Genomic DNA, 24477 nt, shown 5'->3' on the forward strand with positions numbered 1-24477 from the left:
ATGCGCTGTGTGCATCCCGGGGCAGTACATATTTCTTTAACTCTAAAGAAGAAATATATAAATGGGAAAGTTGAGAGCAGAGGCCATTCCTTTGCGCCGTTAATTGAAGGGCGACACTGGATACTTCCCTCTTTATGTTCCACCAATTAAGAGGCCACTAATTAGCGTGCGTGGACATCCTTCCGAAATTCGCTGGTGACTCGGCGTTTGATGGGTAGCAACTAGCAACAAAATTTGCATGAAAAATCCTTGTGAAATTTGAGATAATAACATAATTTAATTGGACGAAAAGCGGGAAAAGCGAGAAATGCGAAAACATTGAATATTGCATCGAATGAAGAAGAGAGAGAAAGGAGGAGAGAAACAGGAAAAGCAAAGGATATTACTCTTTCGATTCCAATTCGGATCCATCTTCGAGCAGACATCCCCTTCATGAGGCGATAAGCTTCTACGCTTTGTTAACGAGCTTCAGAATCCAAAAGTGTTGCCTTTGGTAAAAGTACATTGGGATTTGATCAAAATGAGAAGCGAAAGAACCTAGAAAATGCATGAAGGAAGAACGAGAAAATAAAAGGAGAAAAGGGAAACATGTTAAGATTTCAAGAGGTCGGGGTCACCCATTTTGGCACAATCCCCCGAGCCTTCAATCGAGTGACAAAACTTAGCGAATCAATGTCCCTGATGGGGCATGCTCTTCGACATTTGTGGGTGTTGTATTGTTTTTCGCTTTTTGTCGAGCTGCTGCATGGAGTTCACTAACGAAGAAAACTGCAGCGCGTGGCAGGGCATCGGGTTTCCTTTGCAACCACACAATCACATCAGTCTCCGCCACACAGTCTCTCGCACGGGTTGGCACAGCCATCGTTCAATCCATGGGTGAGAATTTAATTTCCGAGTGCGCTCTCGGGGCTTTTCAAATGCCGCAACAAAAGATCCTGCAATCCTACATCCTCCTGCCTCCTGTTCGGGGCAATATCCGTGTGGATTCGGCGTTGGACATTGACACTCCGTGCAGTCCGGAGGCTCCACAGTTATTGGCCAATGCAATTAAGCCACGACTGCCAGACAACACACAAAAACGGGCTTAAACTCTAAGGGCAATCGGCTCTTCTGGGCGGCATGAACCTGGAACCTGGACCTGGCAGTGACACTGCCAGGGACCTGATGATGATGATGACGATGCTGTTGCTGTTGCCACTGGGAGAACATTTTCATGGTGCCACTGGGGTGTGGGCCACTTGAAGTCGGTCGCCAGCAGCAGCACCAGCAGCATTGTTTTCAGCTCAGCGCCCGCTAAAAATAGTCAAAGGCATGTGCCCTCCATCTGCATCGCCAAGCGGCAGGCAAGCAGCCACATCGAGGCATCGACATCGGCATCTGTGGCTATGTTTCCCCAACGTCTCTTCTTCTCGCGTTCTATGTTTAAGGAGGGAAAGTTTTGTGCATCGGGAAGCACAGAAACAACCCGCCGGATACCCAGTGAAAAGACCGATAGGCGCTGCTGCAGGGCGCGTGAAACAATTGGATTGGAGGAAAACAGTTTCAATAAAGTGGAGCAATCGAGGGAAATAACTCGTATCATCCAAGACAGCGGTGGGCTCGTCCTTCCTCCCAGCTGTTCGGCGCGAAACTCTGATGCCCGATGCTGCGAAAGAGTATCGCTTGTCTCTCAATCTCGGATCAGACACAGATCTGCCTGCGCACTGATATGCCCCAAAACCAAGTAATGGGATGTGCCTTTCGGAAGGTAGGGAGAAAAATAAAAAGCCATCACACAATGACGAGACGAGACGGGTTTCCTTTTTCAAAGCGGCCTGCAAGGAAATGCCTTAAAATAGGCAACAAAAGAGTGAAGACTGCTGCACACACACACGGGGAACGGGAACGGGACTGGGACTGGGACTGGGACTGGGAATATTTTGCATGGACGAAGGCATCCCGAAGGCGAAGGACAGCCAGGAGACCAGGGAGTGCAGAACCGTCAAGTGCACAGAGCACCAGCAGCACCAACAGCAGCACCAGCACCAGCGCCCTGCCCCAAGTTGCCCAAGCAATTGAGTTCGAGTTGACTTCGAGTTGACTTGGAGTCGAGTCCATGGCGAGGCGTTCTCGTCTCCCGGGTTTTGGATGGTTGGGTTGGGTTGGCTGTTCATTCACATGAATAGTGCCGAGTAGGAGAAGGAGAGCCCACAGCAGTGCACCGTGCCCCATGCCGCATGCCGCATGCCGCATGCCGCATGCCTCCTCTGACATACCTCAAAAGCGCAGACCCACTCGAAGCCAAAGTTGCAATTGAAAGAAAGAAAAACGAGAGAACAACGAAAAGTGCACGGGCGGACGGGCGGACGGACGTACGGGTGGACGGGTGGACGGGCGGAGGAAAAATTATATGCCACGCGCTCTTTGCGGCGCTCTGTGGCACTTTGCGGCGCTGTGTTTAATTTGGATCTGGCGCTTTTCACATGGGCGCGAGTACGCCGAGGTATCCAATCAGCGCTGCACCGCTTAAATAATTCATGTGGGACAATGAGTATCTGTACCACTGACTGACTAGCTTTGTGGCGGCTCTCCTGCCACCTACGGCTACTGGAAAATGGGGAAAACTAGTTCCCGACCGACAAACAGAGACAGGGACACACACAGAGAGAGAGAGAGGGAGAGCGGGAGAGTGTCGATTGCAGAATCGGAATGGCGGATGGATTATATAGGAGGCGTGCCGCTTGACATTAACAAGGTCATCCCGGGGGCAATTGGCAATCGAATATCTATAATCAAAATGCCTTAACTATTGATGAACGGAAACGAACAGAACGGAGCCGCCAGGCGGAAGGCGGAAGGCCCTTTGGCCGATTGCCTCCACACCAGTCAATGGCCAATGGCCCAGGCAGTGGTTCGGTTCGGTTCGGTTCGGATCTCCTCAAATGGAACCAGAAGGCAGCCGTGCAACCCCAGATCTATTCGGTAAGGCCTCCCATTTGGATGCTTGAACACCTGGCCTTCGAACCCTTTTTAAACCTCTCGACGGCATGGCACTGAAATATCGCAGATTTGTTAGCCTCTTGTGCAGATTTTGTGGCAGAATTCCAGCGAAAGACGGCTCAAGGATGCACAGCAGCAGCAGCATCAGGAGCAGTTCCTTGAACGCCGTTCAAAGTGCTGCCACAAGAAGGGAGTAAACTCCCAGAACCCGGGCAAAGTTGCTTCCAGGTAAAATTCACTAATTCCCCTTTTTATTTGTCCTGCTCCGAAGGCTGGTGCGCCGTAAGCCTCTTTGCGGCTCGTGTTTTCCAGGTCATCGGAGAGCCCTCGCCTCTCGCCTCTCGAACAGTTTCCCTGGAGCTCTGGCAATCGCCTTTATCAACTTTTGAGTCACTCAAGTTTTCATGGAAACCATTCGCAAAGAGTCCCTCCCTCCCATCCCTCCCATCTATCCCTCCATCCGTGACCCTCCTGCTTTTCCTCACATTAACACCTTGCCCGCAGTTGCGAGGTTTTCCATTTTATTTCGGATATAAATGTGTCTTTGATTTGATCTCTTCTGCCGTTTGCGATGTTCGATGTTCGTTGGAGGAGAACTTAAAAAGCAATTTACTCGTGGAGCCCGCCAGCCCGCCAGCCCGAAGGGGCAATAAATAGAACACGAGACCGAAATCGAAATCGAAATCGAATTCGATGCAAGAACAAAATACGGACTTTTCGCACCACAAAATACACGGAGAAATACACGAATATTGGCCCCTGAGAGTGTGTCTGAGTGTTTGAGGTGGTTTCGGGCATAATTAAGTGCAAATCTCTGGGCAAATTGACTGTCTGCGGCAGCTGCTGCTGTTCACTGTGGCACAGCCACTCACCTCAACCCCCACCCACCCCCCCATTGACTCATTGATTGAGTCAACAAACGAAAAATCATTTAGCCAAAAACGAACATTTGGCCGATCGGTCGAGAGCCCCGACCGGGACGGACAGACCGACTCTGCGGCATTTTAACCCAATTTTTGGTTGGCGTTTTTTTCCTGGCTCTCTGGCAAATTGAACAGAATTTAATTGCTTGGCCCCCAATCCCCATGGAGTGTCATTCCTGCTTGCTTGAATGCATCTGTGAGCATCTGTGAGCCATTTGCCACTCAGATTGAGGCCCAAAGATGTGTCAAAGTGCCTTCCTTTGCTTGAGATACTTATTGCACCTCAAATGAGCGCTAATAGCGATGCGAATAGCGTTAGATGAACACATCCTGGGAATCTCTGTGAATAAGTAAAACCCATTGCAAAGTGCCTCTCGATTTGATTGCCTCCAGTCACTTGACTCCTGTTTGACGTCTTGTATTTCCATCGTCCCATCAATCTGGTGCTGGTGCGGCATTCATGAATATGCAGCAGGAATGCCATTAGCTTTTCCCTTCAGGAATCTACCGCTGTTGCTGTTGCTGCTTCTGCCACGTGTGTGATTTACATTATAATAATTAGTTTATGACAAAAGGCACGCGCCTGACTTTGACTTTGACTCCAGGACAGCTCTGGCTCCTGGCACCTGGCACCTACTCGGCGGTAGGGATGTGCGGCATCAAAATTGCAAATGGAAAGCAATTTCCACACTTATTACAGAGACAGACAACGTGTGAGAGGCGGAGTGCGGGAGGGTTTCAGGCTTCAAAGATAGCACCAGAGACAGGGACAACCCCAATCCCAAACAGGGCCTGTGCTTCGAAGAAGGAAGTACCTCCTCTTCTGCAGGACATCCCGCAGTATCCGCAGTCCTAGAACATTCGATGGGAACCTCTCAAGCAACGCATCTCCATGGACCTGTATCTCTGGCTCGGTTTGTGCTGAAGGTGTACCAAATGAGGTGGCGGTGCGGCAGCACCTTGTCACTCGATTAAGAATGATTTCCCAGAAGAACTTGTCGTTCCACTAGTTCCAGTTCCAGTTCCAGCTCCAGCTCCAGCTTCTGGCCTGCATTCGGCGGGCCTTTTCGAGTGATTAGGAATTCAGAATGAATCTTACCTCAGGCCTTTGAGACCTACAGCTACTCCGCAGCCGCGCGCGAAGAGCTAGATCTACTTTGAATAGATCTTGAGGGTAGCGTAATGCTCGTACAGCCAAAAGGGTATTCAATAATCTGCCTGTCTGTGGGCTCAACCTCCTCCATGGCTTTTCGTTTGGTTTTTTTTGCATTTGTCATTTCAATTAGCAATGGACCCGAGAACCGAGACCCGAGACCCGCGATCCGTGTCTCTCTTTGTCTTTGCCTTTGTCTCTGGCGGCGGCTTTGGATCTGTCTATGGCTTTGGCTCTGTGTGTTTTGGCCCTGTTCTGGCTTTCTGGCTGCTGCTGCTCGACCTGTGGGCGTGAAATGAGTTGGCAAAACAATAAAGAACGTATGTACCGAGTACTCGTATATAATTTGTATAATTTAAAGTGCGCTGGAAAGCAAGGAGGGAGGGGAGACAGGGAGAGAGGGAGGGAGCATTAGCATTCGCAGAGATCTCTCGCCTGTTGTTCTGCATTCGGCATTCGGCATTAATGAGTGGCTCATTAATCACTCGCAGCAATTGGCAGAAACGCAGAGACCAACTGAAATGGCATCGAATGGAGTGAATGATTGACTGAATGACTAACCGAATGACTAGATGACTGCCTGCCTGACTGACTGACTGACTGACTGATGGACCAATAGGCAGCAAAGCAATAGTTATGCAAAAAAGCTCACGAAAACTATTGCATGAGAGAGAATCTCGCGAGAGATGGAAGATGGAAGACGGCTACGGCGACTCCCCCGCGGGCTGCTGCCTCGCGTATGGCGTATGATTAATATTTGACTCGCAAAATCATTTTCCATTATGCAAAAAAGGAGTGGTGGAGCGGTGGAGCGGTGGATATCTTTTGCGTGCCATGTGGTTTCCGCTAACTGTTGCACGCGCACACACACTCACACACACACACACACATCGATATCCATATCCATATCCATGATGATAATTAATGAGCAAAACGATTCACGAAACACAAACGCAGTGTAGTGTAGTGCAGTGCTGTGCTGTGCGTATACGTGATTTCGTTTCGTTACATAATCCAAAAAGCGAAAACCAAAATCTATGCAGAGAGAGGATACTCGTATCCATTCGTTTTCGTAGAGTGGGATCGGTATTTGGGGCAACACTCAAAAGAATCTCCCGCGTAGGTGTACCCGCATATGCAGTACCCCCCCACCCCGCCAGTGGGCCTACAGGGCTACAGAAGGCTATCTGCCTATGGAAAGCATCCACAGATGTTTGGAAAGCGAAGGAAGCATTCGTCTGTTGATGCGTATCTATCTATCGTATTACAGAACTTCTTGGGCATAAAAATAGCAAGTAACTAGCTATAAGACAGATCGATGTCTGGAATAGATATATCTAGCGTTAGATCGAGGTGTTCGATAATAATTCCAGCCTCACTTCAAGTGAATATCTCTTAAAGGAAGTCAAGGAGTGGTGGCTACAACCTCAACAGTTTCTATGTACTATATTGGACTCGCTGCTCTATCAGTAAATACGAGTGCTGGCTTTTGACCAGGTGTTCAAACATCCCCGGCGCCCCGAGTGTGTCTTCATTGCCCAACCTGTTCGATCGTTCTTGGGATCTCTTGTGCAGCACAAGGCAATGAAAAATGCTTGAAAAATTGTATTAAACGCAAATCCACGGAGAAAGTTCAAAGGATACCTTTTTTTTCGGTCGGTGTATGAATTGAAGGTCTCCGCCAAGGATGGGGCTGTCTGGCATCGGCATATTGCCTTTTCTCATTCTCCCATCGAAAGTTATTTAAGATTAATTATAAAGACTCCCCTCCACTCCCCTCCACAGCAGTCGCGTGTCGCGTGTGTATTTGGAGATTATGTTAATCAGAGTGTATGCACAAAAAGATGTATGTTTTTGCCGGCAATCAACTTAAACGATGCCCAGCACCAGCCCCAGCCCCAGCCCCAGCACCAGCACGAGCCCCATTCCCCTCATCCAACGCTCTCTTTTCAATATGTGAAAAGTGTGGGGCCCAGGACTTGGAGGACTTTCGGGGCTTTTGCCTGCCTAAAAGTTACACAAACTCAATTTTGTAAAAGCGAATTTCATCCCCCTTCTCTCCCTTCGGTCGTAATCTGAAGATGTTTTCACAACTTGCGCAAAATATTTATACAATTTTTCTCCCTCTTTTTGGGGACACAAACCCACAATATTTGAGAATGGATTAAGTGGGGGATGGGGCGATGGGAGGAGAGTCCCATCTCCCGTCCAGTGCAGATTTTGGGACAGAGAAAGCAAAGCCCGAAGACCGAGACGGCTGTCCAGGTCCATGCCACGTGATGAATGGTCTCTGGTCTCTGAATCGGTTCCGATCTGGAATCCGTAATCGAAATAGCCATGGCCCAAGGTTTTGTCTTGGGGCTTGTCCCACGCCTCTGGATCCTCTCTCTCTCTCTCTCTCTCTCTCTCTCTGTCTGACTTTGGGCATAGGATAAAGATCTACAATCATTAAGATTTAGAGCTTCCATTGCCGTGAGGCACACAAACGAGGACGCCACAAAGGCAATGCCCGAGAGTGCAAAAACAAAATACGCACAACGAACGCGTGACGAGTCGCAGTGCCACTATTGCCTCCTGAAAGGTGAAGGGTATTCAAATATATTCTGCCCATAGCTGCCTCTAATTCGAATTCTAATGCTGCTGCTGCTGCTGCTGGTCGGGCGGAGTTGTGTGTCTGTGTGTGGGAGGTTGCCCCATGGCCACCAGGGCCACCACTTGACAGTTGTCCCACACTCTCCAGAGCAGCACAGAGCAGGCACTCACTCGTATTCGCATTCGCATTCGCACTGGCATGAGTGTGAGTGCTTGAGTGCTTGAGTGTTGGCCAGAACTTTGGCCGCGGCGGCGGCTTTGGCACTTTGATCAGCGCGAATCCCACGCCGCAAGCATCAAGCGGCAAGCGGCAGGCGACTGCTGCCACAACCAGACATGGCCATGGCCAAATCCTGTTTTCGGTCAAATGTTGGCCAACTAGATCTGCATATGGGCCACAATGTGTGTGTTTGCCCACAATTAACTCACTTGCAAAGCGCACAGTAATTGGCCATTGAATGGCTCTAGAATGGCTCTATACATGGTACGTGTGGATCCACATTCACACCAAATCCACACACCGTTTTCCAATCAATCATCGAAGTAACACTCTTTCCGGCCGTTCTTTTGCATCTTTCAGATGAGCATCGAATAAACTCCGGCTCATGGGAGGACACCTTGGACGACCAGCAACAGCAGCAGCAGCAGCAGCAGACGTCCTCGTTCATCCACTCGCCGTCGTCGATCAATCCGGGGCACAACGCCAGCATCACAACAGCGCAGCTGCATAGCGCCTTCAGTCGACGCATTGCCGAGCAGCGGGAGCAGCGAGAGCAGCAGCAGCAGCAGCAGCAGCAGCAGCAGAGGTCCCTTAACAATCTCTGTCTGAAGGCCAGTCCTAGCGCCAGCCAGGACATCGGCGCCCCCACAATTGCCGGCGGAAGCTTCAGCGCCAACGGTGGCCAGGCTGCCGTTGGTGTTGGCGTTGGCGTTGGGGCAGTCGTAGGCAGCAGCGGCGCCTGCAGCAGCACCAGCAGCGAGCGGGACAACAAGTCGCCGAGTCGTGAGAGTGAACGGGAGAGGGAACGGGAACGGGAAGCACCCCCCACTGCGTGCCACTCCGACGAGGAGGTATTAACCGAAGAGGAGCAGACCAGCAGCAGCGTGAGTTCTTTAAGCGCCAACAATCAACGCAATTCGCAATTGCGTTCCACCTTCAACAAGGCCAAGCAGCATTTGTCCTTTGACAAATGGCGCACGGCCGGCACCGGCACAGGCACAGGACCCGCTTCCGGTTCCGGTTCAGGCACCGCAGCAGCAGCAACCGGCACTTCTTCTAACTCTGGACAAACGGCATCCACTGATAGCAGCAGCAGCATGATTATGCGCAGGGCTAGCGCCTGCACTCTGCCCGCCTCTGGCGGCGGTGGGGGCACAGGCTCACAGCGCGAGGACCTCACGACACCCGGCGAGTCCCCAGGCGGACGGCTCTCGCGCTGGTTCTCGATACGTCGCGGCTCCACGCACCAGTACGATGTCCGCCAGTCGACGAATGCCAGTTTCGACACCCCAGATGCGGCTGCAGCGGCATCCGCATCGGCATCGGCATCGGCGGCTGGTACCGCCTCGTCAAAATTAGGGGCAGGAACCGCGCAGGACAGCGCCTCGCCCGGTAAGCTCTGCACATTGGGCGCCAGCAAGATGATGCCCGGAGTACCGGAGGTAAGTAGTCCCCCCAATCCGAAGGAAAGCACCTAAAAGGAGACCCTTGCCTTGTCCCTCTTTCAGAACGAAGATGACGAGGGATCAGCGGCAGCTGCAGTGGCCGGCAATCGCTTCGACATGGACATGATGCTGACACCGGGAGGCAGTCGTGGAGCCGCCAATGGGAGTACCCGAACGGCCCACGGACGTCTGATCGTGCCGATGCTGCCCCCGGCACCGGCCGGGCTCTCGCAGCAGCAGCTCAAGCGGCGCCACATTGTGGCAGCCATCGTGCACAGCGAGAACTCGTATGTGGCTACCCTCCAGCGTCTAGTCAATGTGAGTACCAGGCAATGTCCGACGATGCTGGTGGAACCGTAGGGGACGGATGTGGAAGGGAATCCCCTGGAAGGAAGCTGCAGCTACAGCTACAGCCACAGACACAGCCAAATATAACGATAGAACGATAGCCTAATTTATATTTAGAAAAAGCAAAGATCTGTAAACACTGTGTACTCGTAATTTTTAGTTGAAAGCCAGAGGACAACAAAATGGCTTAGAGCTCCACTCAGTCCTGCTCCGATCTCTAGGTCACTCTGCTCTCCTCTGGCTTCTGTTTAGGCTCCGAAATTATTGAGAGTGGGTGGTGCGGACTACCCTTCCATCCTTCTTCCTGTTGCTGCGGCTGCTGCTGCTACACCTCGGAAGAAGGTGCTGTCCGCGCATTCTGGCGTGGCCCTTGGACGAAGCGCTCTTTGAGCGAGAAGGTTATCGGGGGCACAATGATCATCGCCTCCATGAACTTTGGCGGCTCATTTAGAGTCTTCTTTTGAGGCTTCGCTTTATTGCTCTTCCCTTGAGGATCCTCCTTCTGGTTCTCCTCTTGAGGCTTCTCCTTCTGGTCCTCTTTTAGGGGCTCCTCCTTCTGGCTCTTCTTATTTTGAGGCTTCGCCTTCTGGCTCTTTTGAGGTTTATACTTCTGGCTCTCCTCCTGAGACTCCTCCTTCTGGTTCTTCTCTTGAGGCTTCTCCTTCTGGCCCTCTTCTTGGGGCTCCTCCTTCTGGCTCTTCGCTTGAGGCTTCGCATTCTGGTTCTTCTTTTGAGGTTTATGCTTCTGGCTTTCCTCCTGAGGATGCTCCTTCTGGTTCTCCTCTTGAGGCTTCTCCTTCTGGCCCTCTTCTTGGGACTCCACCTTCTGGGTCTTCGCTTGAGGCTTCTCCTTCTGGTTCTTGTTTTGAGGTTTATGCTTCTGGCTTTCCTCCTGAGGATCCTCCTTCTGGTTCTTCTCTTGAGGCTTCTCCTTCTGGCCCTCTTCTTGGGGCCCCTCCTTCTGGGTCTTCGCTTGAGGCTTCGCCTTCTGGTTCTTGTTTTGAGGTTTATGCTTCTGGCTTTCCTCCTGAGGATCCTCCTTCTGGTTCTTCTCTTGGGGCTTCTCCTTCTGGCCCTCTTCTTGGGGCTCCTCCTTCTGGGTCTTCGCTTGAGGCTTCGCCTTCTGGTTCTTATTTTGAGGTTTATGCTTCTGGCTTTCCTCCTGAGGATCCTCCTTCTGGTTCTTCTCTTGGGGCTTCTCCTTCTGGCCCTCTTCTTGGGGCTCCTCCTTCTGGGTCTTCGCTTGAGGCTTCGCCTTCTGGTTCTTATTTTGAGGTTTATGCTTCTGGCTTTCCTCCTGAGGATCCTCCTTCTGGTTCTCCCCTCGAGGCTTCTCCTTCTGGCCCTCTTCTTGGGGCTCCTTCTGGGTCTTCGCTTGAGGCTTCGCCTTCTGGTTCTTGTTTTGAGGTTTATGCTTCTGGCTTTCCTCCTGAGGATCCTCCTTCTGGTTCTCCTCTTGAGCCTTCTCCTTCTGGCCCTCTTCTTGGGGCTCCTTCTGGGTCTTCGCTTGAGGCTTCGCCTTCTGGTTCTTGTTTTGAGGTTTATGCTTCTGGCTTTCCTCCTGAGGATCCTCCTTCTGGTTCTCCCCTCGACGCTTCTCCTTCTGGCCCTCTTCTTGGGGCTCCACCTTCTGGGTCTTCGCTTGAGGCTTCGCCTTCTGGTTCTTGTTTTGAGGTTTATGCTTCTGGCTTTCCTCCTGAGGATCCTCCTTCTGGTTCTTCTCTTGAGGCTTCTCCTTCTGGCCCTCTTCTTGGGGCTCCTCCTTCTGGGTCTTCGCTTGAGGCTTCGCCTTCTGGTTCTTGTTTTGAGGTTTATGCTTCTGGCTTTCCTCCTGAGGATCCTCCTTCTGGTTCTTCTCTTGAGGCTTCTCCTTCTGGCCCTCTTCTTGGGTCTCCTTCTGGGTCTTCGCTTGAGGCTTCGCCTTCTGGTTCTTATTTTGAGGTTTATGCTTCTGGCTTTCCTCCTGACGATCCTCCTTCTGGTTCTCCCCTCGAGGCTTCTCCTTCTGGCCCTCTTCTTGGGGCTCCACGTTCTGGGTCTTCGCTTGAGGCTTCGCCTTCTGGTTCTTGTTTTGAGGTTTATGCTTCTGGATTTCCTCCTGAGGATCCTCCTTCTGGTTCTCCTCTTGAGGCTTCTCCTTCTGGCCCTCTTCTTGGGGCTCCTCCTTCTGGCCCTCTTCTTGGGGCTCCTCCTTCTGGCTCTTCTTTCGACGCTTATTCTTCTGGCCCTTCTTCTGTCCCGCGCCCTGTGGCTGCTTCTTTTGGCTGTTCTCTTGGTGCTCCTGCTTCTGAACCTTCCCCTGAGGGTACTCCTCCTTCAGGCTCTCCTCTTGAAGGTCTTCCTTTTGGATCTTCGCTTGTGGATCCTCCTTCTGGATGTTTTCTTGAGGCTGCCGCTCCTGTGTTTCTCCTCGAGGTTCCTCCTTTGGGGGATCCTCCTGATCCGCTACATTCTCCCCTTTTGTCTGTAAAGAGGCTTTGCAGGTTACTGACAGATCCACAACCTCCTGCTGATCCCCACTCTGAAGCACCTCGAGCACAATTGTCTCCCTCTCGGGCATCTCCTCCTTGACAATCTTCTGGACGTCCTGATGCAGCATGGCATCCAATTCCACATCAAACATGTCGCATATTTTGTCGCTGTCGATAAGAAGATTGATTTCAATGGGCACCAGCATGTAGCGCTCGCCCGTGATCGGATCCATTTGGATTTTCCCCAACTGCTGCTCGTCCTGCGGCTCGATCCGATTGATCACCGGGCCCAAGGGTGTGGCTGTGGCCCACCTGCCGACCTCCTGCTGGTCGGCTTCAGCGAACTCCTCGACTAGATCATCGTAGTAGCTGGCCACCACGAACTTGTGCACCTCCGCGGGCTGCAGCTGCAGATATCCCTCTTTCTGTCCAGCCTCCACCAGCACCTTGACCTGGCCGAAGGCTTCGGCCATCAGTTGCTCCTCTGTTTTCGGCAGGGTCGATTCTGCCAGCGAACTGCCAGACTCTTGACCCTCCTCCAGTACATCAGCCATGATAAACGAATCTACAAATCAATTCTTGTATGTAGTTTAGATCCGTTTGGGTTGTGGGGATAGAATGATATTGATTGTAAGGCTCTGATTACTCCAGACTTGATCTGACTCGTTGTGAAAATATCAAATGAAGTGTAAATCAAAGTAGGGAAAAGTCAGCTCTCTTATGGGCCCTTACGAGTACTTGTTCAACGAATTAAGAGGGGCCTTCCAAGACCCTAGACCTACAGGAAGGAAGCGGTGGGCATGTCCTTGACGCGGCCTATTGATGCTCGGACTCGGGACACACAGGCGAATGCTGGCAAAGAGAATGGCTTCAAAGGCCTGCCCACCGCTAAACGAGACTCTAGATCCAGATCCATGAATGCATGACACCCCTCCTTCCCCGTATTACTCATAGCTAAACCCACCGATATATCGTAACTATCGTAACCTCTGTAGCACCTGTAGTGTAAACCGCCTGTGATTAACCATTAACCATTAATCTCATGTCAAATCATTTGATCTCTTTACATGCCATCCATCCTGTTCCCATGCATTAAATATGCCATATGCCATATGCCATATGCCATATGCTGAATCTTCATAACTAATCGTAATCCTAATCTAAACACTAAACACCTAACACTAACCAACACTTGCACACACACATTGAATCTGTATCTACACTCGTACTCGTACACACAAAGTAGTTGCAAAATTAGAACCAAACAAAAGACAATAACCCGTATACCACACACAAAATCGAACCGAAAATCAAAGCACAAGCCAAGAGCAGGTCCTTGAACAGAAACAATCCCCAAGGAGGTAGCTTTTTTGGTAAACCAAAACATCATCTCGAATGTCGAACCTCGAAGGGGAACCCAACACGCAACTAATGAGAATCTCTCTTCTGTTCTTTGTTCTTTGCTCTTTGTCCTTTGGATGTGTTTAGGATTACAAGAAACCCTTGGAGGAGTGCAACCCACCCGTTCTGAATCCAGTGAAGATCGCCACCCTGTTCCATTGCCTGCCGGACATCCTGCACTCGCACAAGCTGTTCCGCATCTCGCTGGCTGAGTGCGTGCGCAATTGGGACAGGGACGAGAAGATCGGCGACTGTTTCGTGAGCGCCTTTGGGAAGCCGCAGCTGCTGGAGATCTACTCGGGCTTCATCAACAACTTCTCGGCGGCCATGGAGCTGGCCAAGATGGAGGAGAAGCGCAAGTCCGCGCTGGCTGACTTCTTCAAGGTGAAGCAGATCAGCGCCCATGACCGTCTGTCGTTCTTCGGGCTGATGGTGAAGCCCGTGCAGCGCTTTCCCCAGTTCATACTGTTCCTGCAGGACCTGCTCAAGTACACGCCCCAGGGCCACCACGACCGCATGTCCCTGCAGCTGGCCCTCTCGCAGCTGGAGCTGCTCGCCGAACTGCTCAACGAGAGCAAGCGCGAGGCGGAGCAGTATCAGGCCTTCAAGGAGATGCTCGGCCACATCTCGGGCACCTTCAACACGCGCGCCCTCAGCAGCGTCAGCGTCAGCGCCGACGGCAGCGGTCCCCGTCCCCGGTACCTTCTGCGCGAGGACAATGTCACCCACATGGAGTTTAACCAGGCCGGGCTCATGGTGAAGTGCAAGCAGCGACGGCTGCTGCTGCTCAACGACAAGGTCATCTGCGTGTCCGTGGCTCCCAAGCAGTCGCACGACTTTGGGGCCACCGAGAAGCTCACCTTCAAGTGGATGTTCCCCGTCAACGATGTCGAGATTGTGGACAACAGCACATCGGCGACGCTGTCGCGAATCCTCACAGCAGGTGAATACATCGTACATCGAATATATATTTTCGAAGTCCTTAATCCTCAACTCTTGCATCTTGCACCGTCTTGCAGGTCTCAATCGCGGCGGCAGTCTCAAGTCCAACGGCAGCACTGGCCACGCCACCGGCAGCCCCTACGCCCACGGCACGCTTCCTGGCCATGGCGGAGCGGACAGCAGCTCTCCGGCCGCGGCTTTGACAAGCGGTGCCGACAACCTGTGCAGCGAGATGAGCACTCTGATGTACGACTACGAGGTGATCTCGCGCATCCACGATCTGGTGGGGAGCCTCAAGGGCAGCTACAAGGATCTGAATGCCAACACGACGCGCACCGTCCTGAATGCCATACAGGGCTCTATTCAGCGCAAGGACGAGGAAATGGCCTGGGTGGACTCGTGCTGTCTGCAGGTGGTCGGCCGCCACAAGTCCGGCAAGGAGGAGACCTTCACATTCCAGACGCAGAGTCCGCACGTGAAGAAGGAGTGGATCACGGAGCTGCGCCTGGCCCAGCTGGCCCTCGATCCGAACAACTCTCCCGCCTGGGAGCGTAGTGGCTCCCAGCCGGGCCACCCGGCCATGCAGTCCGCCGATCGCCAGGTGCCGCATCACACACCCGAGCAGTTGCAGCTCCAGGAGGCTATACAGCAGAAGCAGTCGCGCAAGATGCCGCTCTTTGTCAAGGCAATGCCCATCTTCAAGTCACAGCATCAATCCGAGGTGCGTACATCTCGTGGAATCACGAGCCACCAGCGGGGAGCCACTAAGAGGGGCTCGTGGGGAAATGGAAGACTTTTCAGGCAGAATGGCAGCACACTCGTCCTCTCTCCACTCTCCCTCCGTCCCTCCTTTTTTCAAAGAATAAGCTAATCTTGTGTCCATCTCTTTAAGGCATCAATAAATGAGCCTGATTTATACCCCAATATACGAGTGAGTCATCAACGATTGTGGAACACGAACAACGGGCTTCTTGAATGCTTTGCAGAGAGGCCGATGGACATACTCGTAGTATCTCTCTCAGAGACGCGTCTTTGCTGCGGCACACGTCATAGCAAAATGAATTCAAATGAGACTGCCAATGAGTACTACTTCAGACGATACAACGATAATAAACCAATCCAATGCAATCCAATCCCTTTCGTTAGAACATCTTTAAAGATTCTATTGGTCAGGTGCTTTGAAGCATTCCCGAAAGACCCCAAAGAATGCACTTGGAATGCTCATAGCTTGCTTTTACCCATTTTATATCCTTTGTTTTGTTTGATTGCAGGTGCGCTGTGGATGCTATTACAGCATTGCCAACGACACGAAGCAGAGCGGCAATGCGCGACGGCGGCACAAGCAGCTGAACTACCTGTGGATGTGCAGCAGCGATGGTACCTCCTCGCACGTCGCAATCTTTGCCCAGCATCCGCAGCAGGCGGGCAATTTGAGGGAGGCCGGCGGCTTCGATCTGCAGGAGACACAGGTGTCGGCACTGGAGTTTATCAAGGGACTGGATCAGTGGAAGATCCAGCGCGAGGAGCCGGCAGCGAGCCTGCTGGGCGATCTCATTTGGATGGGCACCGACAGCCGCAAGCTGTTGATCTTTTCGGCCCGCAATCCGGAGCAGGAGGAGCAGCTCGGCAGCTACGCTGTGCCGGGTGCCGTGAAGCGGATCCTCTACCATTTTGATGCCATCTACGTGGCCCTCTCGAATGCAAGCGTCCTGATCTATCGTCGGGCCTTCGACGGGGTCTGGCAGATGCGCGATCCGCAGCTGATTGCGCTGGGCGAAACGGGTTTCCCCGTGCCCAGTCTGCTGCCGATCAACATGAATATCTATGCCTCGTGCTCGAACCGGGTGTACGTGCTGAACGCCCTCAACGGGGAGATCCAGCGGAGCTTCGAGGTGCAGCACGGGGCCACCCAGGAGGTCAACCTGATGGCCCACTCGGGCATCGGCCTGTGGATCTCGCTGAAGAACTCCACGGTGCTCTGTCTCTACCACACAGAGACGTTCAAGCACCTGCAGGATATCAATATCGCGTCCAGCGTGTTGCGCCACGATGGCCGAAAGGAGCAGCCGCTCAACAACACCTCTGTCTATGTGACCGCCCTGATGGCCTGCAAGGGCCTCCTCTGGGTGGGCACCAATGTGGGCATCGCTGTCACCATTCCGCTGCCCCGCCTCGAGGGGGTGCCCATAATCAGCGGCGGCATCAACATGTCGTGTCACGCGCACTTCGGGCCGATCACCTTCTTGCTACCACTCATCCCGAAGGTCTATCCCACCTACAAGCCGCCGCTGACCGGGCTTACTGTACCGACAGTACCCAGTATGGGCGACGACCTCCAGCTGCCGGCCATCGACGCCGATCCAAAGCTGGAGATCGACGATTGCTCTGTTGTTTTGCGCCGCGATCTAAATAAGTCGGCGGATAGCTCCTCGATTCCCTCTGGCTCCGTCATGATTCGAGACCTCAGCACGGAGGCCCCAGCCGCCAGCGGTGACTTGGCCGTTCCCTCGGCCGCTTCCTCGCCGCGCAGCTCCAAGCTGGACAAGCAGGGATCGCTGGACCAGAGTTTCACGGCCAAGATCCGGGCTTCACTGGCCAATTCGCCGGCGTTCCATCGCAAGCGGTTCCGCGATCTGGGCGCAGCCCAGGATGCCAGAATGTCCAAAACTCTACCACGGGGACACGGCTCGACGGGTGGAGCGGCTGGAGGCGGCGCATCAGGCGCTTCTGGGAGCGCTGGAGGGGGTTCAGGCTCGGGCTCCCAGCATGGCAGTGAGCAGGGCTACTGCGATGTGTACGGACTCTATGGCAAGCTGATCTTCGTGAAGGAGGACTACGATGCCGAGGAGGGGACGCAGGGCAATCTCATGGACATGATGTACGAGGGAATGCGTCGATCCGATCCCGAATTGGCGGCAATACCCGGCAAGGTGTGCACCCTGGATCGGCGCCTGCGCATGAAGGCCTCTAGGCCGCGCTCCCTCGATCTCTCCAATTGGTCCGTGGACTCCAAGTCCTCTAGCCTATACACCTCATCGGGCAGCGAGGAGAGCATGGGCATCCGTCTCTTTGGCGGCCGATCGGTCTCCCGCAACAGCAGCAGCGCCAGCCACAAGACATCCGGCACTGGCAGCGACCTGGGCAACATCTCCGAGAACGGCCTCATGACCACCGCCGACATCCATCATCATCAGCAGCAGACCCAGACCCAGACCCAGCACAGCACTCCCAATAAAACGGAGAACACCTTGGGAGCAGGAACCTCAGCAGCAGCAGCAGCAGGAAGTGCAGGAGCTGCTGGCCAGTCGTCGGACAAGCCAGCGGCTGCCGTGGCCACACTGAAGCGCAAGCAGAAGCAGAACACCAAGCAGCAGCAGCAGCAGAGCGCCGACGGGCCGCGCACCGTGATCACCCTGATGGGGGGACGTGGCTACTGGCGCCACTTGTGGCAAAGCCCAAACTCATCGCCCAGCCACAAGGGTGGCAGTGGTGGCAAAAACGAGGCCTCTGGCTCCGGCTGCGGACCGAGCGGCTCGGGGAATGCTGGCGGCAGTGGGGGATCCTCGCCGTCGAGTCCGTCACTGACGGCCAACTCCAATGATGCGCACATAGTGGTGTGGGAGAAGAAATTATAAAATCAGGAGTTGGTGTGCTGCTGCACCCTTCAGCAGCAACCCCACCAGCACCATCCGCCCCTCACGGAGCTGTGGCGCCGCATGGGAGAGCAGCAGCAACAGCAGCTGCAGCAGCAGCGGCGGGGACGCGCACGTGTCCGCTTCCGCGGATCGTTTATGCAGCGGGATCGCAGTGCCGGCAACGAGGGCGGGGCCCTTCGTCCCAGCACCAGCACCGGCGGTGGATCCGGAGGCATACTGAGCTCCAGCTTGAAGCGGCTTACGAAGCTAAAGCGGGGCGGCAGCTTGAAGGAGTTTTAAAATGGCAGGATGGAATGGAACGGGACAGAGTCCTGCAACCACAACCATAACCACAACCATAAATATAACCCATAAACATAACCACTTTTGGTGTACAATTTAGGCCAATATTTAAGGCACAAAGTCCGCGGCCACATATTACTTGTGTAGTAGTTTTTTGAAGGGTTTCCCCATGAAGCTTTGGGATTCCCCAAAATATCGAATATATTTATTACAATATATAGCGAATCGTTCTGAACAAAACAGCATCCCAGCCCCATCCCACACTCGATCCATTATGCATTAACTCCATTATCTGCACTATCTGCATTATCTACATTATCCATTTGTTTCCTTCTCGCTTATTCTTATTCTTTAATATCTAAAGTAGCCATACGAAAATGTGTTTTTTTTTTAGTTTTTATATATTTAGTAAATAACTGAATATCCAAATATACACGCGTGTTTTTTTTTTTGTCGATAGTCGTTTAAGATCTACATGTTATATAGCAACTATATAGAGTGCTAAGGAATATACAAATACATATACAGATACATATACATTTATATCTATATATATACATATATTGATATTGATATGGATATATCTATAATCTACAGATCTAGGCTAAGAAAAGGGAGCGGCAAAGCCAACAAAGCTAAGGGAAATGAGAAATGTTGTCTGTACAAACCATTTGTTATTAAGGTAGTAGCTGAAACAGAATGAAACCGAAAAAGAAAATGATAAATAGGAAGCGTGAATGAGAAGAGAGTTTCTATACAATATACATATGCGACACATATGAGTAGGGACTGGCCGGATTGTGTGAACGAGGGAACAGCGCTATAAGATATATGGATGAAAGTGTTTGTTGAACTGATTATTATTGAACTGGCAGGAGGATCAAACATACATATGTATGTACATTTGTATTTATATGCCTCAGAAAGAGTTAATTTTTTGGATCACATACTAAATACTCTATATTGTTGTGTAGCGCACTGTACCGTGCTTTTGTCCTCTTGTCGTCAGTGTCGTAATTTTGTTGAATTGAATATACATACATATTCGGAGGCATTTCCTCATACGATTTCATAACGAAATTAGTCGAATCGTTGTCCCCCACCATTATGGGGTTATGGGACACATACTCTTATATGCATTGGATGTGCACACGAACCACGGAAACGGCAACAATTTATAGAACTCTATGTGTCCACGAATATTTGTAAACGTTTACAACAAACAAATTAAACAAGTAAAACAAATGATTTTTTTCAACTAAGGCACTTGGTAATAATATACAACTGAAACAGAAGACGGAAAACAGAAGGAGGAATATCTTAAATATATACAACACATATACAATACTTATATACGATTTACATATATATATACAATACTTATATGAAAAATATACATGAGTGTTTAATAAAAACATATTCATCTGATAAAAAGAAAAATAACAACTAAAAGCGGAAAACCACAAAACAAACGAGGGTCGAATCGAATCGAATCGAAATGTATCCGTTTAATCAATCATATTTTTTGTTTTTTTTTTTCGGTGGATATCTTTTGGATATATGTATGTAAGTCAAGCATAATGAAATTATGTAACTTTTTTGATATCACACACACATACATATGTGCGTTAACGCGTTAACGCACCCTCCCTTACATGCATAGTAAAACATCTAAATCAATATACGCGTATACGCGAAATATATTTACCTAAATATCTACACAACAAATATTGTATTGGATCTACCCCGATCGACACCGGGAAACATCGTATACGTATATAGATGGCATAATTATCAGCAAGACGGAACATCAATTGCTTTCTCTGTGTATTAACAACAACAATATTATACGAGTTACATATTTATGCATGCAAAAAACAAAGAAAATGTATTAAAAATAGTCAAAAAAAATATATATACATTTATTCGCATTTTTTATTTTCAAGCAATCTCCAATGGTATCATTCAAATTTAAACTACAAAGGCCCAACAGACAATGGTCTGCGATCTTTTCAATGTAGAAAATTCTCTCCTGAGCAAAAGATTCGCGGTTCCAGCAAAGACAATGTAATAAGCTGTAAGCTGAGTAACGCCCATAAATTTTCAATAGCGCGGGCATAAAAAGCCCATGCAAGCAGGCAAAGCTCAGCCTCAGGTTCCAAGCGCTGTTTTGTTGCTTTAAAAAACAAAACCGACAGACATGGCTACATCGACTCGGCTATTGATGGTGAAGAATATATATGTACATATACTTTTTGCGGTCGGAATCGCAACCTTCTGGGTGTTACAAACCCAATTTCCCCACAAATCTAATATACCTCTAAACTCTTTTTGGGTATCGGGTATAGCAAGAAAATATTTTCGGCCCCGCTAAATGCTTCGGTGGCGACATCCGGCGGCGAATTCGGCAAGTCTACCATTATCTACATGCCGTTCTACATTTCATTCTAAATTCTACTGGGATGAACTGGCATACCGACTGTACGACCGAAACATCCCATGTTCGCATATACAAAATAGAGATATAGTTCTAGTTTTGTTCAGTTTAGATAATAAAGTGTAGTATACTGTATGGTTAGTGCTATTAAGAAGTCGCATGGCCATTCACTTGGTTCGTTGCCCGAGGAACCACCACGGATCCAAGAAGGTACGCTGCACTTTTAACAGCAAATTTGTGCGTTTTCGGTTTTCTCGAATCTTTAATATTGTGCATGCCACAGATCTTCCGCCTTTGTGGGGGCGGAAGTGGGCGGGGCTAAGTTTTGAAGTATACTTGTAGCAGTGACATCACAGAATCCCGAAGCTACGGCCATGTCGGAAGTATTTGTTTAAATTGAAATAAAATTATTTGGCGGCGGCGGTTTCGGCGGTTCCGGCGGCGGCAGCCGCCCCCCAGGCTGCTGAGTTCTGCATCGTTATGAAGGGCCCCTCCGGAACACTGTGGTCTCTGGGCCACTGATTCCAGATTCTGAGCGTCAAAATATTGTTACATTTAGCTTGTTTCCCAGAGGGCAATGCCGGCTAGCTGTCGACCCCAGGGCTGGGTAGTTCCCCTTGCCCGCCAAATGTAGACAAAAAAGGAGACACACTACTTCTCGGGACATCAGAACTAACAACAACCTAACAACAACAAAGAAAATCATAAACAGACGGCTATCAAGTGGGTGAAGCTTGGGTGTTATCACTTCGCGCGCCCGCCCTACCTGTGACCAAACACAACGTTCATTTTGGCCACCCTCTGCTGGAACGGTAACGGCTGGCCTAATCCATGGCTTACGCCACGCGTCCTCCCTCTATTTTAAATTTAACGCATCATACTTCAGTCTATATCCAAGCTTTAATAATTATAAATTGACAACTTCATATTTCTTATTAATAAATAGCTATACTCAAAATTATCCCTAACCAAAAAGAAACACCAAAACGTTCGACACAAAGACAAACACGGAAATAACTGCTGAAATTTCGTTTAACCTACAGGGATACCCTCACCCATTCGTACTGGACTATGTGTAGATGAGTGGGGACTGGATCCGTCTTACGGGAGTTAATTCAACTCGGGCCCCTACGGAGACCTGACCTACCAAGAGCTCTTGTTAAGGGTCCCCGGGACATAAACAATAACCAATATTTTCCACAATTCACTCGCCCAAATACGGTGGACTGATGGGACCCCCGCGTCACCCGCTAAGGGTTAATCTTCTGGCGTTGACCAGCTGATCGCAGATTTACGTTTGTGAAAGGTGTTGGTGTTTTTACATACATATTTTTTTTCACTGGCCAAGATTTTACTTTAAACGTTTTGAGCTTATACTAAATACAGAATAAAGGACAACACACGGAACAAAATAACATTTACAGTGGAACGGTGTTTGGAGTGCGGATTATTTGTTTTTCTTTAAGTTCAATAACGTGGGCTCGCTGATCGCTGGCCGTGGCCGGTCAGCCCTAAATTTATCTAGGTTCGTGTATACGTGTGCGCGTGTGTGTGTGTGTGTGTGTGAATAGGATTTCGAGGTTTTCCCTTTGTAAAAGAGCCCAAACGTGTGGCACGCACTGGACGGCGATGCAACGATCGTGCGGTGTGGCTAGAATCGCCCTGGCCGCTCACTCGACCTCTTTCACCCCCTCCCTTCACACGTCCCGCGCTACTTGGCTCACACACGCGCAACTGGAACGAACTCACTCAGGTCCCGTTGTATCGTCTTCTTCTCTGCAGTCGACTTTCTCGGACTCCAGTGTTCCTCTCCAGGAAATCTTCCGGCCCGGTTCTAGTGGCTGTATTCCTTGCCGGTTCAAATTCAAACTGTTTGTTTTATTCACAAAATTTCGGATCTCGACGTGACTCCGTCCACGCTCCACGATTTTCATAACCCAATCCACGTTTTCTAATCTTTTCACTCCTATTTATCCCTTTTTCCCTTACTAATACATATAACTAATCCTATTCTCTTCCTTATATCCCCAGTAACGGCTCCAGCTCCCCCCGATGTCCCCATCGACCATCGAGCCTCCCTGGACTTCCGCTAGATGGCGCGTCGCCCTCAGCCCTGGCCACCTATCGTTCAGGTGGGACTGGAACACCACCACGAGTATGTCGTCAGTCCCAGGAGGGACAACATACGCGTGGGCATGCCCACCGGATTCCGGAACACTATTGAGCACCCGCCGGCGTGCCCTGTATTCTTCTGCCGCGCCCAACGTAGGCCACACCCACACCTCACTACATTCTCAGGTCTTTGGCGTGGTACACTCCTATGGGACGGCCGTTAAGGTCCTCCAGAGCATACGCGTTCTCTCCTACTGGCTTCACTACCCGGCATCGGATGAATTTGCGCGCGAACTTGGCATTAAAGCCTTTTCCGAAGTCACTAAGGACAAAATTTCGGCGGAATACCTCTTGTCCCGGCCTCGCGTAAAACACCCGAGCTCGCTGGTTGTACCTTACCCTACTGCGCTCGTATGCCTGATGTAAACTAGCGCGAATCCTCTCTTGGATGAGTTGTCGCTTGTCCTGACCCTCCAGCAGCGATATGTCATGCTCGCCGATTGACCGCAGTCGCTTTGCCAACTTGTAGCATGACCCATGCAAATACATTTGCTGCCCGAAGACTGCAAAGAATGGCGTTACGCCTGTCGCCTCGTGAACCGAGTTCCTAATAGCCAGTTCTATCTCCGGCAGATGCACATCCCAGTCCCGGTGATCGTCTTCCAGAAACGCCCGAATCGCGCTGAGTACTGTGCGATTCACGCGTTCGGCTGCGTTACTCTGCGGAGAATACACTGGCGTCCTCATATGAGTGACTCCGAATGCATCGGTCATCTCTTTAAACGTTTTCGAGACGAACTGAGCCCCATTGTCCGAGTGAATCATCTCCGGCACTCCAAACTTGTAAAACACCTCGTGAACGAGGAATCTTACAACTTCCTTTGCCGTGGCCTTGGTCATGGTCTTTAGGAACGTGAACTTCGAGAAATGGTCAACTACAATAAATATCCACGCCTGACCGTTCTTTGACCGCGGATATTTCCCCAAAAAATCAATATAAAGTTTTTGGAACGGGCGCTCAGTGACCACTTCTTGCCCCATGCCGACCTGCATCCGATAATTCGGCGCTTTCGACTCCTTGCACACGGTGCACCGTCGGATATAATCCCGTACCTCTATCGCCATGTTCGGCCAGTAAAACTGCCTACGCAATAAGTGCAAGGTTTTCGCGATTCCTCCGTGCGCTGTCTTCTCTTCCGAATGTGCTTTGTCTATCAACGCGGCCGTCAGCGAACTCGGAACCCACAATTTCCAGACGGCGCCCTCCAGTTGATCATCCAATCGTTCAAAGCGCATGCGCTTGAATATCATGCCGTCAACAATCTGGAGATCAGGTAAGCGGTCTTGGTTCTCTGTTATTTCCTTCCTTAACTCCTGATATTCTACAGATTCAAACTCCACCGTTTCAAAACCCAGGATACTACTCGGATCCACTTCCAGCTCTTCAATACTGCGTGACAATGTATCTGCCACTACATTGTCCGCTCCTTTCCGGTGTTCTATGCCGAAATCGAAG

General features: G+C 50.7%; 2 protein-coding genes across 7 annotated transcripts in view; one reads left to right on the forward strand and one right to left on the reverse strand.

The window, feature by feature from the left end:
- The window catches only part of LOC6902313 (uncharacterized), an 89584-nt gene extending 69738 nt beyond the window's left edge, over positions 1-19846 (forward strand). For both annotated transcript variants that reach the window (XM_002133804.3, XM_033381458.1), the window contains exons 2-6: positions 8228-9309; positions 9376-9630; positions 13620-14475; positions 14552-15195; positions 15746-19846. In XM_002133804.3, coding sequence (XP_002133840.3) covers positions 8228-9309; positions 9376-9630; positions 13620-14475; positions 14552-15195; positions 15746-18109 — 5201 coding nt within the window. In that variant the 3' untranslated portion in view covers positions 18110-19846. The remainder of the gene's footprint in view (positions 1-8227; positions 9310-9375; positions 9631-13619; positions 14476-14551; positions 15196-15745) is intronic.
- On the reverse strand, positions 9743-12810 carry LOC6902314 (ABC transporter F family member 4-like). Of its 5 annotated transcripts, none has more exons than XM_033381459.1 (2): positions 11288-12810; positions 9743-11152 (listed from the first exon to the last, which is right to left on the reverse strand). In XM_033381459.1, exons 1-2 carry the CDS (start codon positions 12683-12685, stop codon positions 9986-9988), a joined length of 2565 nt encoding a protein of 854 aa, XP_033237350.1. In that variant the 5' UTR covers positions 12686-12810; the 3' UTR covers positions 9743-9985. The 5 variants fall into 5 exon arrangements, with proteins under 5 accessions (XP_033237350.1, XP_033237352.1, XP_033237351.1 ...); XM_033381461.1 differs by having other exon boundaries at positions 9743-10969; positions 11129-12810; XM_033381460.1 differs by having other exon boundaries at positions 9743-10834; positions 10970-12810.
- Positions 19847-24477: the final 4631 nt, after the last annotated feature.

Source organism: Drosophila pseudoobscura, chromosome X (assembly GCF_009870125.1).
Source record: "Drosophila pseudoobscura strain MV-25-SWS-2005 chromosome X, UCI_Dpse_MV25, whole genome shotgun sequence".
In the NCBI taxonomy this organism is placed as follows: Eukaryota; Metazoa; Arthropoda; class Insecta; order Diptera; family Drosophilidae; genus Drosophila; species Drosophila pseudoobscura.

What these genes read in the sequence shown, in the direction of transcription:
- LOC6902314 (XM_002133805.3), bottom strand. Translation starts at nt 12,685, where the DNA reads ATGGCTGATGTACTGGAGGAGGGTCAAGAGTCTGGCAGTTCGCTGGCA.